At 36.3% G+C, this 16,079-nt stretch overlaps 1 protein-coding gene across 1 annotated transcript in view; it reads right to left on the bottom strand.

Annotated features, from left to right (window-relative positions):
• Positions 1–16,079, bottom strand: part of CEP162 (centrosomal protein 162) — an 83,078-nt gene that overhangs the window by 26,602 nt on the left and 40,397 nt on the right. The window contains exons 16-21 of the mRNA XM_036249163.1: positions 15,793–15,933; positions 13,469–13,581; positions 10,798–10,903; positions 4,423–4,549; positions 3,062–3,225; positions 2,232–2,336 (exon numbers count right to left, since the gene is read on the bottom strand). Coding sequence (XP_036105056.1) covers positions 2,232–2,336; positions 3,062–3,225; positions 4,423–4,549; positions 10,798–10,903; positions 13,469–13,581; positions 15,793–15,933 — 756 coding nt within the window. The remainder of the gene's footprint in view (positions 1–2,231; positions 2,337–3,061; positions 3,226–4,422; positions 4,550–10,797; positions 10,904–13,468; positions 13,582–15,792; positions 15,934–16,079) is intronic.

Genomic DNA, 16,079 nt, shown 5'->3' with positions numbered 1-16,079 from the left:
GATGGGTTGTTGGTGCTCAAAATCCCATTTATAAATTGAACATTGTTCATATTAGGTACTTAAGGGTCACATCATTTGCAAAGTTAACAGCAAATATTTCATTCATAAAAATGGCTTGCATATTCACTGATGTACCATAAACTAGAATATAGCCAGATATAAATATTAATAATGTATTTCCTCTGCAAAATTTTCAAAGCTTTGCTTCCTCTGGTATTTAAAACCTAGTTATTTGAGTTAGATGTAAGCATATAAATGTATATACATATACATCACATGTATTAAAACATCTAGGTTTAAAAAATGAAGTTGTTTTAACATATTCACAGTGTATTCATTTAAAATTTTAAGAAATATTTTCAATCTGATGTTGATACCTATGTAAGCATATAAATGTATATACATATACATCACATGTATTAAAACATCTAAGTTTAAAAAATGAAGTTGTTTTAACGTATTCACAGTGTATTCATTTAAAATTTTAAGAAATATTTTCAATCTGATGTTGATACCTTGAAATATATATTACACTTTTGGGGGAGAATCAGATTTTCTTTGTATCTTCTTTAATTTTGCTTTTTAATACTTTTTAATCACTAATAAAAGAGTACTTTTATCAGTGGCTGATTTATTTTGTGTGTGACTGCCATATAAAGTAAAATTTAAAACAATTTTCACTGAAAATTAACTATGGAATATTCTATTAAATAAAGGCATGAACAAATGCATCCAATCTAAAATTTTCATTATAATATGCATCTAATTAGCCCCATTTTTACTTATGTGCTATTTAGAAAAGGAGATATATTATTTTGTAATCTATTTCAGAACATATGACTCCAAAATGATCCAGAATATATTCTAATATGTCTTGATTAAAAAATACATACTAAAGTTTAAAAATATTAGGACAGAAATGTTCATGGGAATAGAATTGATAAGATCTAAAATGTACATGAAGCAAACTATACAAAATATTAATGATAATATTTTAGAAAGATATCTAAGATGATAAACCAATAAATTTTTAATGAAAAAGTTAATAAAAGAGATTACTTTTATAAAGCGTTGTATTTCTAGTCAATGTTATCACCATTTCACATCTTAATTTTGCTATTAAGCACGCTTAACATTTTTTCCACACATTCACTTCTACATTATTTCTTTTAAAATAAATTTATTAGAGAAGTATTTCCTTTGGTCTTTTTTCTCTCCCAATTCTGGATGGCTAATCTAAATATTAAGCACTGGAAAAAAGCCAAGCAATCCTCAACTAGTTACTTCAGAATTATTTCTAGCTCTTCCAATCACCTCTGAGGTTCCTTTCCTGTAGACCACTGAATCACACTGCCAAGTAACAGTTAATTTTTCCTTAGTTTTCTGTCTTCTCATAAAACTGGGATAATATTCAGCTTAGTGATGACCTCACAATTTTGGGTTTATGATGAAATAACAGCCACACATTTAAGTGTCATAACCTGACTGAAGAATCATGTTCTCCTATGAACAAGGCTGGAAATTCTTATTTTGTTTTAATATTTAGTTATGAATAGAAAGACTAGACTGTAGAAAGTTTTAAAAAAAGAAGAAGAAGTTAACTCTACAAAACAACTACTTCAATGAAAAAAACATATTTATCCTAATAAATGTTACTATATAATTTTTTTAAAAGGTCTCCCAGCTATACTTACCATGAAATAAATGAGTATCTTTAAATGTAAACAGTGAGTAAGAGCTCCAAGTTATGGCCAGCTCTTTGGGGTGCTGAATGTTCTCTTTCCAAGGTGTTTTGCAATACTTCCCAGCACTACTAACACGTTCCCAACTCAAGGACCCCCTTTCCTGTACTCCTGTCACCTACCTTTCGTCAAGAGAAGGAATCCTAACTCTACACCAAGTGTCTAAGTTCTCCCTCCCCTTCGTAGATGTCTAATAGAGCTGTGATGAAAAATAATCTGCCAATAGGTCTACCATCTAATGAGGCATAAGCCTAAAAACTTTTGATGAATAAACCACAGATTATATAAAATTATTTTGTTTACTACTTTTATTAATGTTACTTTAAATATATCAAGTATATTTAAAGTAGGGACAGTTTTATATTAAAATAAACGAATAAAAACAAGAATTTCCAGGTTGACTACATCTTATAGGAACTCCTGAAACAAGAAAAAGCACAATAGACTATATATAAAATACCTTAGTGAAAATTTACCCTGAACACATACTTGTCGCTCTAGGTCCTGAATTTTTTTGGCATCAGCTGCTTTATCTTTTAAATGTATCTTCTGCTGAATGGATGGATTTCCAGATTCAGCTTTTAGTTTCTTGACCTATCAGTAAGTAAAAACATGTAAAGAAGCATATTTAAAATATACCGGGGAAACACTAGGAGGGAAGCACAGTGGTAGTTGACTCATGTGCTTATTAATTCTCAGATGTGGCACTGTGCTGGAGATACGGAGGCACACAGCCCAACCAGGTCCCTGCTTTCATGGTGCTTATGCTCTAGTGGAAGGAGACAGTTAATAAGCTAATAAAGTAAATTAGTAACAAAATAACCTCAGAAACAAAAAAAGAGTAAAGGGATGGACAGAAAGGGTCAGAGAGGGTGAATTGGCAGCCACATTAAATAAGGTGGTCAGGAAAGGTCTTTCAGGGGAATAAAAAGTTGAGCTGAGACCTGAACAAAGAGAGACATATGAAGAACCAAGTCCCGAGTATTCGAGGCCAAGGCAACAAGTGGTTTGAGCCTGACATGTTCAAGAATCAATGTGGGGGGAGGGGATTGGTATGGCTGAAGGAGAGAGATTTATGCAAGTGTGGTTCCAATGAGGGTGGAGAGGCAGGCAGAATTCAGACCACGTGGGGACCTGACTGGTCATGATAAAGAGCCTGGATTTATTTTCAGTCTAATATAAAATAGACTATACATCTAAAAGCAAACCCAAACCAGGTATTTTAATTTAGAGTATTGGTTCAATAACACAAAGCTAAGAAAAGCTATTGAATTTAATAGGGTTGACCTACAGAAATACATTCTGTAAGGATCTATTACCTCAAGTTTGAGCCTCTCAATTTCTTCATTTGCTTCTTTAAGTCGAACAGCATCTTTATCCAGAAGTTCCTGATTTTCTGCATACCACTGTAATCTTTTTTGCAGACGACTGATTTCTTGTTTGTGTGTTTCTTCTAAAATTTTTATTTCATATAATTTTTCACCTATAGGGGGGCATAAAGTAACTCAATAACTGATTGTCATTTTTTAAAATATGAAATGAAAAGATTTTAAATGAAAAAAATACCTATCTAATGAAAGCATTATGAAAAAATAAGAGGCAAAAAAACAACTGATGTATGCAAGGTAGTATCTAGTTTAACTTATTATTAGTAATGGGAGATGAAGATTGTGTTTACAATCTAAATCCTCAAACTCATAACAAAGTTAGCTATGTAGAAATTTTTGATACATCAATTGTTTTCCCACTGATTTTCATTATAAAAGTAAACTTGTTTCCATGGAAAAATAAATATTGAATTCAAGATATAATAAAAATAAAGCATTCCTATAATTATATTAAAAAGTAACAATAGCAAACATTAGTAGGTGCTTACCAAGCATGATTTTATTGAACACAACTTATCAGTACTATTCTTATTATTCTATTTTTACAGATGAGGAAAGTAAATATAATTTTCTTATAAACAGGTAAGTGGATTTTAGTGTACATATCTTAAACTGAAGATCATAATATCACAGAGGAAAAAATCTTTACTTTGGCAAACAAGAACTTCTGATCTACCTTTCTGGCCCTATGTTCTGCCATCCAATCCGCAGGTGCACTCATTAACAAGCTCGTGAAACACAACGGAACAGCAAGCATCCCTCCCTTCTTTCACTTACCACCTGCCAGGACCCAGATCAAATGCCACTCCTCCCTGAGACCCTTATTGAGCACCCTGTCTCATGTTAATTTGTAATTTTTTTTTATATTAAACTTTCGTATTCTCTTACTCTCTGTTTTCCCCAGTGGGGAATGCCATATTTATCCTTTTGTTTTCTACAAACATAGTACATTTATTTGTTCTTTTGGCAAATACTTGAGAGCCTATGTTTTAGACCCAGGAATAAAAAAAACAGACCATGTCCTCAGGAAGGTCACAATCTAGCTGTGATGATAGACGTGTAAACAACTAAATATAAAATGCCACAAATTCAAGAGAATCCTTGATTTTCTTTGATCTTACAATTATCCCCAATAAAACCAATCAGATGCACATACCTATTACTAATTAAAAAAAAGTTTCTAATATAACATATGTCAAGGAATAGCATTTTGATTATTCTGTCCAATTGCTATTACTTAACGTCATTATTAAATAGTTATGAGTATAAACTGTTTTAGTTCAGTGTTTTACCTGTGACATAAGCAATCTGATCTTTGGCTTGGTCTCTTTCTTTCTTCATTTTTTCCAAGTCTACTTCAAGAGCTTGTTTGTCTTGCTTTAGTCTTTTGATGTCTTCCAATAAACTGCTTTTTTCTTTCTTGATATTCATAAAAATACAAAAGCAAATTATTTTTAAACCATAAGTTCTAGCATAGCTTCTTTCACACAATCCATCATAAATACTACTTATTTATTTTTCCTTAATTTTAGCTCTGATATAATCAACCCCCAAATATTAATAGCTCCCCACAGCCTACTAGAATCATTTCTAATCATCTAACTCGGCATAGCCTGAAAGAGCTTCTAATCTACTGTTCTAACTTCTGGATATTGCAATAACCTCCTAATTAGCCTGCCTTTTCCACCCACAGCACCTACAGTCTATTCTCACAGCAGTCAGAGGAATCGCTTCAAAGAGTCAGTTAATATCATTCCTGTTTGAAAAGCTCTGGTGGCTCCCAACCTCCAAGGACCCCAAGTCCCTACATAACCTTCAGTGTCAATAACCCAGCCTTGCCCTCTGCCTCTGACTGCATCTGCTACATATCTTCCCTCTCTGACTCCACTCTAGCTGCAGAGACCTCCTAGTTCTCTGACCATGCCCAGCACACTCCTACCCCAATGTTTGCAGTTACTATTTTCTTTGGCCACAGCACTCTGCCCCCAGATAGCTAGTGGCTTGCTTCTTCACTTCTTCAGAATTTCAGCTCAAATAAAGCCCAGGAAGACTTGTCCTGATCACTCTTTCTAAAACAGCAACCCCGTCCCAGCCCCCAGGTATATTGCCTTATTTCCTTCTCACAATACTCATCACCACTTGACATTATATATTTACTTGAAAGCAGAATTTTATTTTCCTAACCTTTATAGCTATCATAAATGCATAAAAAAATGCATGGACCATCAAAAAAGTGTTGAATGAATTCTCAGTATGCCCTACAGTCCACACTACTCTCAATGGCTCCTGTTCTGCTGGTTGACAAAATCATGCTTATCCTTGAGAGCTTAGTTCAGGCTATTCCTGATCAGCCCTTCCTTTGTGGTCCCCTACGAACTTTCACCGTATCTCCAGTATAGCATTTTTTAAACTTTCTGTTTCAAAGGACACTGATTTGTGTACATGCCTTTTCTCTTTATTAAGCTGAAAGCTCAATGGGGACCAAGCCTGATTTACTACTACCTGTTTACTTTATGGGGGTAAGCACATGGCAGACACTCAATAAATGTACATTGAGCTGAACTCCTAACTGCCGAAGAAACTCTTGGATTCATGGTAGTATACTTGGTATAGTTACATTTCAAAATAAAAATTCTTACAAATTCTGTATTATACTACCTTACAATCTAAAATCCAGTCTTAGTAAGAAAACAATCCATTCATAAAGTATTACATGATGTTGGTTCCTCTTTGCATCACAGACTTAACTGCATCATTCCACTGTTTCATTTTCTGTAGATGTCTTCTCAGGAGAGCACTGAATTTCTTCGTTTTTGAATGCCCAGGTATCTTTCTACAAATACTTTTTGTTTAATTAGTTCAACTAATCTAGAAATGTCCTCTAGCAGTTCCTACCTGATGGCATTATAGAATTTTAGAATTCAAAGGAACTTGAAACATCTTGAGTTCAAACATGCAATTACTGCTTAAATGGATGTCCACTTTATTTTTGCATCTGCCCAGGGACTGAGACTTCCCACTGCTAAGAAGGCCATTATGTCCATGTCAATCCTATGGGCACAGGGCTTTTGGCTGGCAAGTACCTTTCCTCCATGGTAAGTTACTGTGCTGACATTCAGAGAGGGCCTGTGCCTGCCTCCCTGACATTACCTTCCACCACTCTTGCCCTTACTCACCCCCTTCTGCCTCAGAGGCTTCTGCTTCTGGAAAGGAACAAGCCCATTTCTGATTCAGGGCTTGTGCTTTCCCCGAGGCTAGAAGGATGGATCTTCCAGGTTAGCTGCTGCCTCTCTTTAGCTCTCAACTCAGACATCACTTTCTCAGAGTGCCTTCTTGACCACACTATTGAATACTGCCTTCCCTACCCTGCCCACCATTATTTTCTACATTTATTTTCTTCAAAGAACTTACCACCATGTGCAATTATTTAATTGCTTTACTTATTGTCTGTCTTTTCCACTAGAATATATGTTCCTAGTGAATAAGGTCCATGCCTGTCCTGTTTGATCCACTATTTTTCCAATGCCAGTGTGAGTAACCTGGCACCTGGCAAGTGTCTGATAAAGGCTGACGGAATGAATGACTTGTGGTCAGCTTCATTCTTCTCCCCACCCCAGGATACCAAAAGGAAAGGGCTCAGGATCTTTGTTTTTAGTATGTGTCTATCCATAATTTATAAAGAACCAACTCACATTTTAAGACTAAACCAATTAGTCTTTTTTTTAAATCATTTGTTTTTGTTACAGATGTTTCTCCTTTTCCCCCCATTGACACCCTCCTCCCCACACCCCCATCCTATCCCCAGCTTTGTTGTCTATGTCCATTGGTCATGCATACATGCATGTAAATTCTGTGGTTTATCTCTTTCCCCCCCAAACCTCCTTCTCTGAGGCTTGTCAGTCTGTACCCCACCTCTATGTCTCTGGGTCAATTTAGTTCATCAGTTTGTTTAGTTCATTATATTCCACAAATAAGTGAGATCTTGTGATATTTGCCTTTCTCTGCTTGGCTTGTTTCGCTTAGCATAATACTCTCCAGGTCCTTCCATACCATCTCAAAGGATAAGATATCTTTCTTTCTTACAGCTGCATAGTAGTCCATTGTGTACATGTACCACAGCTTTTTTATCCACTTATCTACTGATGGACACTTAGGTTGTTTACAGATCTTAGTTATTGTAAATAGTGCTGCTATGAACATAGGGGTACATATATTTTTTCTGACTGGTGTTTCAGGTTTCTTAGGGTATATTCCTAGAAGTAGAATCACTCACTGGGTCAAATGGCAGTTCAATTTTTAATTTTTTGAGATAACATCATATTGTTTTCCATAGTGGCTGCACCAGTCTGCATTCCCACCAGCAGTGTACTAGAGTCCCCTTTTCTCCACACCCTCTCCAGCACTTGTTGTTTGATGGTTTGTTGATGGCGGCCATTCTGACAGGTATGAGGTGATACCTCATTATTGTTTTAATTTGCATCTCTCTGATGATTAGTGATGTTGAGCATTTCTTCATATGTCTCTTGGTCATTTGTATGTCCTTTTTGGAGAGGTGTCTATTTAGCTCCTCTGCCCATTTCTTAATTGGGTTCTTTGTCTTCCTATGGTTGAGTTTTATAAGCACTCTATATATTTAGATATTAATCCTTATCTGATGCATCATTGGCGATTATGGTCTTCCACATAGTAGGATCCCTTTCCATTTTGATGGTTGTTTCTTTTGTTGTGCAGAAGCTTTTCAGTTTGATGTAGTCCCCTGTGTTCATTTTTTCCTTTGTTTCTGTTGCCTTAGGTGATGTATCAGTGAAAATTCTGCTTCGTATGATGTCTGAAATTTTGTTGCCTGCATTTTCTTCTAGAATTTTTATGGATTCACGAGTTACGTTTAAGTCTTTTATTCATTTTGAGTTTATTCTCATGTACGGTATAGTATTACTTTTTAAGGTACAAATTAGACTGTACACAAGTATACTTGATACGGATATTATTATAGTACAGATTTATCCCAGTATGAATAATTTTTACTCTAAAACTATTTAAACACAGAATATCAAAAGAAATAAAAATAAAGGTACATTTACATCCAGTCTTTCAGTATTTGCACAAATAAATCCCCGAAGAATTTTTACTAATTTTTACCTTAAACTCACACTTTTTCTTTCAAATTTTCTCTGCCTTTGGTAGTTTCACCATGATGGGCTTAGATGTAGATTTTTTACTTATTCATCCTAAGCAGGACTCGCTGTGCTTCCTGAATTTGAGAATTCATCTCTTATAATTTCTAGAAAATTTTGTCATTACCTTTTAAAACTATTTAAATACTCTAGCATCTCATATTTATGATATTTTCAACATTTCTCTATTATTTTTCTGTCTCACTCTAACTTCCTTAGATAGATCATCTAGTTTACTATTGTTGTCCTCAGTTGTATATGATTATCTATTTAACTTTTCACTTATTTTTTAGTTTCTAGGAATATATTTTATTTCCAGAGTTGTTTATTTTATTCTGAATTTGCCTAGTCTGTTTTCTTTTCTCATTTATTTTGTATATTTAAAGTCTATTTATTTTGTAGTCTATTCAGTAATTCTATTGGGGCGCTAATTTTGCTGTTTATTAATTGTACAATGCCTGCTCACGGTGGATTGTTTTTCTGGACTTTGTCATTTTGCATTGGGATTATCATGTCAGCAGGATTTTATCTGTAGGAATATTGTGTGAGTTCAGTTAAGGGTGTATACCTCTAAGAGTTGTTTTGCATTTGTTTCTTCTAGACACACTAGAGGTCATCACTGACTCGGGACAACAGTTTATTGTTTTGCTGTTTAAGCATGACCATCCCCTGCAGGTAATGTCAATTCAAATACTGAAACACAAATGAGAGCAGAAGAAATGACATTTATATTGAACAACCAGGAAAGCACAGTATCGAGCAGATTAAGACTTTCCCCCTTTCCCTATCTAGAGATCACCTTAAGACAGAAAAGCTTACTTGACATCTCAGCCCCTTTTGAAGGTGGGTGGATTTTCTCCTAGTGCACTGTTCCACTGAAGAATGTGGCTCTGTGAAGCCCTGGTATCTTGTCTCCACTTTGCTGTTAAAGCTCAAGCCCCGTGGTTACTGAGCTGGTGGCACAGGAGCAGATGCTTACTGCTAGGTTTTTATCCCTGTTCATTTCTGACCCCTAGAGATTTTCCTTACTTTCTTGAGAGCTTGGTTATGCATTTACAAGATGTTTATTATATTTTATCCAGCACTTTTCCAGTACTTTTAGTGACAGTTTATTTCCTATTTGTCAGTGTTCAAAACAGCATCTTTGAAAGATCACTAATAGCCTTCAAATGAAGCTAATGCTATGCTTGAAGCCTTACTGTGTTTTTCCACACCTCTGTAAAATACTGCAATATTAATTCTCTTTTGCTAATGTTGAGGCCCACTAGTAAAGGAGAGTGGGGGTTGCTGTCCAATCATTGATTCTTTCTTCCTACATATATACCTAGTATCTAATGGTTATTCTGAACATACATGCATCTGAAGAAAGTACTCTAATGGATTCATATTTAAAGCTGCATTTTATATAGTACAAAAACCTGTTAAACATCATTTATTAAACTATTATGGCACGTTTAAATTTCTATGTAACCTTAACCTCACTTTAGTTTATATAATAAATTTCTAATTAAAAAGTGGTTATGACATTGAAATTTTTCTAGTTTACATAATCATTCAAATAGAGGGGAGGGGCTTTTTAGTTTAGTGCCATGGTTCTTAAGGGAAGGGAGTGGGGAGAATTAACTGCCTTCTCACAAGGGATGTTTGGAAATGTGGCAGTGGTTCAGATGGTTACAATGGCTGGTGGGTGCACTGGGGACAGGGATTACAACAATTATGCAAAACATGACATTATTTTGCTTAAAATAGAATTAACCTGTCCCAAATGTCTCCCATTGATAAATATTGGTCTAGAAAATTCTAGGCCATATTCTTTAAATAAATCTTTTTTCCTTTATTGATTTTTAGAGAGAGAGAGAACATCGACTGGCTACCTCCTGGATGTCCCCCACTGGGGATTGGGCCCACAACCTGGTGACCATGGTTAACTGGTGACCTTTTGGTGCATGGGTCGATGCTCAACCACTGTGCCACACTGGTCAGACATAGGCCATAGTCTTTATAATATAGTTAATAATAAAGAAAACTTATGGAGTAGCTATAGCATTTTACATTGTGTTAGATACAGTCTCTGCATCCCCCAGAAATGCACAGTCCACTTAGGAAGACAGGTAAAAAGCCAATTCCAAGTTTAAGGTGAACAATCATCTTCAAATTATTTTCCTATTTTAGCTGCACATTCTCTATGAGGAATGTGTTTGAAATAATATATGTGCACCCTAAATAAGGTTATGCCTCTGATGCGGCTCCATATAATCAATGCCTGAAGAGAAGTTGTGTTATAAAGAGGATGCCATCTCAAACCAGCATTACATTGTCTCCTCTACATTAAGGTCACATAGAAAATGCTAATCGTTGATATTTTTAAATGGTATGAAATTTATAAAAGGATCTTATTTATTCATAAATTATAAAAGCAGATGTTTTACACATATACAACTTTTTTTTATAATAATCTTTATTGTTAATAGTTAAAATTCTTGTGCAACTTACCTGTGCTGCTCGGAGTTCTATTAACAGATCTGTAAAATTCTGGTTTCTGGTGGGCTCTGAATCTTCAACTACTTGAGATAGAAAACGGTTTTTTTGCATCTGTTCTCTGATTTTGAAAATAAAAATATTTTTTTTATAAGGCAGTATTTTCTATGCAAAATATTGTTTTTAAAAATTAAAAGCTGTAATGGATGATGCAACTGTGAGAGTCACTGAAGATAAAAGTTTGTTTAATCTAAAAAATAAAATGCTTCTTTTTTTTTTAATCCTCACCCGAGGACATTTTTCCATTTTTTGTTCAGGTAGAGTGGGAGGGAGAGAGAGGAACAGAGAGAGAGAGAGAAACATCGATGTGAAAGGAACACATCGAGTGGCTGCCACCCACACAACCAACCAGGGCCGGGGACAAACTGCAACCGAGATACGTGCCCTTAGCGGGAACCGAACCCGGGTCTCTCAGGACCGCAGGCCGACGCTCTAACCACTGAGCCAAACCGGCCAGGGCAAAAAAATAAAAAGCTTCTTAAAGGGAAATATACTTTAAGGAAAATGGTTATGTTAACTCTAAAGGAACTGAAACCCTAAGAGTACTGGTTTAGTTAATATGTAATTAAATAACAGAACTATATAAATATTTCCTTTCAGTTCTCAGAGAAGAAAAATCAATGTTCCAGAAAGATGGGCTCTGCATTTGCTGTGGTGTTGTATACTCCTTGTCACATCCCTAAACTCCTTTCTGAGAAAAAGAAATTGCCAATCATCACATGGAAACTAATATAACCAGAGATATTATATAAAGAGCTTAAGAATCCATATATACTTATCTAATCCTAATATACTAAAGAAACCATTTATTTTATCATGAAAGTTCATTTAGAGTTTCAGTTTTAGGTCCTGGAATAGCTCTCTTTAAAAAGTCAGTCAGTATAAGATAACAGTATTTTAAAATACTTTATTGAAACATTTGGGAAGAAAGCAGATATAAATGCATTCATGTGTCAGGACTGTGCAGATTATTACCCTTGGGCTGGGGTCACACTTACCAGGAAAAAGGAGCATTCCCCCCCCCCCCAATTTACAAAAAAGTACCCTTGCTTGCCAACCTGTGTACCTTCTAGCTTTGTCTGCTACAAGGTGTACCTTTTTCTATTTTGCATGAAAGATCAGTATGAGTAACAGCAGCCCTGCCTCTTATACCCTAGATTATCTAACAAGAGCAAAAAAAAAGGAGAAAGAATTATGAATAAATATAGCACTTATGACATTCACAGCCAAAGAAGCTTCGTATGATAAAGCCCTGAGTAATTAGGTGTTTATGTGAAATGAGGTAAAACGGGTAGTCATTTCCTAAAAGTAGAAAGTATCCCAGCATGCCCATGTTTATGGGTTCAGCTTTTTCACTTAATATGTTAAAGCTGGATGTAGTAATATCCCAAAGACCTGAAATATGATTCCTAAGTAGGTGCTTTTACTCCATCAGCTCACCATAGTGAGTGCTGGTTGGTAACTCAAGGTTCTCCTCTGGAGAAATGCCTCAGGCAAACAGCAACTCCTCCCCTTGGCCCAGACGACATCCCTCAACTGCTTCCAGGGACACATTTCAGCCAATGACAGACTAGCTTGAGGGTACAAAAGGCTGCCCTCTCTTGCCTCAAGTGGGGACCAACTACAGGATGCAATCTCTTCTCCCGAGATCCCTGGTGAGAGCAGAATGAAGCCAGTCTCAGCTGAGAGCACATTCTTCCCTCCCCCTACCAACCCCTCATCTTGCTTCTCTTGCTCCTTTTCTCCTGAGTTATCCTCTAGAAAATCACCTCCACAAAGATCCCCATCTTAGATTTTACTTGTATGAAACCTGACTTAAGACAGTAAGTGACACCATATGATTTTTTTTTTTTTACCATTATTATGAAAGGCATTATTACTAATATAATTACATAAGCATCTTAGGCTTAATTATCGATCAAGAGGAATATTATATGTTCAGTTTTCTGAAATTAATCTCAAACTCAAATATAAATATAGTATGTATTACTCATCTAACAACAAAAAAACCTATTAAATAATAAAAATACAGCCCAGTTGGTGTGACTCATTGGATTGAGCATCGTCCCATGGACTGAGAGGTCCAGGTTCAATTCCTGGTCAGGGCACATGCCTGGGTTGCAGGCTCGATCCCCAGTAGGGGGTGTGCATAAGGCATCCCATCCATGTTTCTATCTCTCTCTCCCTTCCTCTCTTTCTTTTTTTTATTTTTTTTAATTTTTTATTTTTTTATCCTCACCCGAGGACATTTTTCCATTCTTTGTTCAGGTAGAGTGGGAGGGAGAGAGAGGAACAGAGAGAGAGAAACATCGATGTGAAAGGGACACACCGAGTGGCTGCCACCCGCACAACCAACCAGGGCCGGGGACAAACTGCAACGGAGGTACGTGCCCTTAGCGGGAACCGAACCCGGGTCTCTCAGGACCGCAGGCCGACGCTCTAACCGCTGAGCCAAACTGGCCAGGGCCCTTCCTCTCTTTCTAAAATATAAAAATACAAAAGTTACAAAACTAAATCAGTGTACACATTTTTCATTTCTAAGTATAACTAAATGTATTAATCTAACAATAACATGTTTAAAAACAGTCTAAGTATATCTGATTTTAAGAAATTAAAAAGGACTTACTTTAAGGAAGCTAACTCACTGAATAAACTCTGGTTTTCCTTGAACATTCGCTCCTCATTTTTCTTGTTTTGTTCTTGGAGATCTTTCACTTGATTATACAATCTTTCGTTTTCCTTTTTATAAATAGAAAATTACACTTTAGTCAAAAGTAGTATTTACATAAGTATATATACTTGTAACAGATACAGCCTTTAAGCATTTTTAAGTTTTTTAAAAATTTCTTCCGCTTTTGAGTAAGCAAAATCTTTTGAAAATTCTTTATATTATCACAGAAGAAAATTTATTCGAAAACAGTTCTTTCTAAAATGATTAAAGAAAAAAAAGTTGAAAAATTTGCCCTGGCTGGTTTGGCTCAGTGGTTAGAGTGTCGGCCCGTGGACCAGAGTGTCCCAGGTTTGGTTCCCGCTAGGGGCACGTACCTCGGTTTCAGTTTGTCCCTGGCCCCCGTTGGGGTCGTGTGGGTAGCGACCAGTTGATGTGTCTCTCTCCTATTGACGTTTCTCTCTCTTCCCCCCTCTCTATCTATCTGAAAATAAATGCAAAAAAATGTCCTCAGGTAAGAAAAAAAAAGTTGCAAAAATTCCCAAAACACCTCATGTCAGCATTTCAGAGTAAACGGGTGAGTGACTGCAGGAATAAATGCATCCAACTTGCGCTCCAGGGGCTGTTTGCATCCTCTCTTTTCTGTTTTTGTCCTTGGTGAGGTTAATTTGATGTAGCAACAATGAGTGTCCATGCTTGTTTCTGAACTTTCTGTGATCAGGGAATTACAGACTTGGGTGTTTCTGAAAGATCAGGACAAGGCAGAGAGTAGACCCAGTTCACCACTAGGCTTGAGCTAAAAGGGAAATCAGAGGGAGAAAGTACCAATCCATGCTTAGGTGCTCTGGCTTATTAACCTCTGTAAAATTAGGCATCTGATGAACACTAAGGACCTTTGAGGATCTAATGGAAACTAGGATCTATCTCACCAAGTCTGGCCCAGTGCCTGGCAGTCTGACTGTGTTTAAATATCTTCAGAATTAATGAAATTCAGAAAAATACATAAATACATTATTAGATACATAAATTCTGTGTTATATTTGTGGGAGGGGTGGTTGGCAAACTTACAAGTCTATGAAATCCTCCTGAAAACCCATGCTCTGGACAGTAAGTTTCAGAAGGGTCTAACTCAAGAGCAGTATGTCCTGCAAAATCAGTGCTATTTCATTTATAGTGAATGTTGTAATCTCTGATGTGGTCATGCTTCCTTTCTTTGGGATGTCCCTGGATAACAATGCTTGTTATTGGTAGGCTCAATGTTTAGACTACAGTTGTCAAAAGAGAAAAAGGTAGTAAGACAGAAGGAGAAGGGAAGGAAAGTTAAAAAAAAAAAAAGAGGTGAGGGATTAGGAGGGAAGAAACTAAGATGAAATCTCATGCTGGAGATCAGTAAACCTGTCCTGGTTGACTATCAGGTCAACATCACCAAGATTCCATCACATATCACAAATATTTGCCTTCCGTAGGGCACACAAATTTCCTTCCATTTTATTAAGAAACGTTTCACTCTCCATTGATTTCAGATTCATATTTTTCAATATAATAACAAAACTATTCAATATTATCTACTGAAAAGCATTATGGAAAAATAGGCAAGTTTTTTTTTTTTTTTTTTAATCCTCACCCGAGGACACTTTTGCATAGAGCAGGAGGGAGAGGTGGGGGAAGAGAGAGAGAGAAACATCGGTGTGAGAAAGGCACATCTACTGGTTGCCACCCACACAACCCCAACCAGAGGCTGGAGGACAAACTGCAACCGAGGTACATGCCCATAGCGGGAACCGAACCCAGGTCTTTCTGGTCCGCAGGCCGACACTCTAACCGCTGAGCCAAACCAAGCAGGGCATAAAATAGGCAAGTTTTTAAGGAACATGGTGATTAAAAAAATAACAGGCAACATACATTGATTGGTTACTGTGTCAGGCACTAAGAGGTTAGTTTGCAATGTCTTATTTTAATTTCAAAGCCCCCTTATGAGACAGGTACTATTATTATCATCCCCATGTCATAGATGAGAAAATTGGCTAAGATGAAGTCATTTGCCCAAGGCTGCACGGCAGGTGGTAGAGCTAAGTCTAAAACCAGATTCTTTGAATCCAGAACCCATGCTCTTAACCACTCTAATTCAGTCCACCAGAATTGGGCAGACTAGTTAAATTATCACTTCCTCATATTTGCCAGAATTCTCATTACTTGTTAAATGAGCACATACATATTTTACTATGCCTTATAATCAAAGGATCTCAAGAACAACCTCACTATGTGCTGAAGAATCACCATACCTGTTGGTATCCTTGAAGAAGTGTCTCTTGTTCTTGTATTTCTTTTTGGATTTGCTTCAGTTTTTCTTCAGTGACAGGATCAGCGGTTTCTCCAAAATGTAACAACTTTTGTTTTTTGTTTGTTTCTCCAAAGCTATTTAACTTGAGAAAATGCAGAAATTGTTTTATTTAGGAACAGAAATGCTGAAGTAAGAACCATGCTGGAATTAACAAAACACCAACTACAGTTAAATCATTACAGTGTTGTTTTGTGCTGATGGTTCTGAAATGGAAGTAACTCAGAAATG

Source organism: Molossus molossus, unplaced genomic scaffold (genome assembly GCF_014108415.1).
Source record: "Molossus molossus isolate mMolMol1 unplaced genomic scaffold, mMolMol1.p scaffold_m16_p_8, whole genome shotgun sequence".
Classification (NCBI taxonomy): Eukaryota; Metazoa; Chordata; class Mammalia; order Chiroptera; family Molossidae; genus Molossus; species Molossus molossus.
The sequence above is the reverse complement of the archived record's forward strand: the minus strand, read 5'-3'. Positions and strand labels throughout refer to the sequence as shown.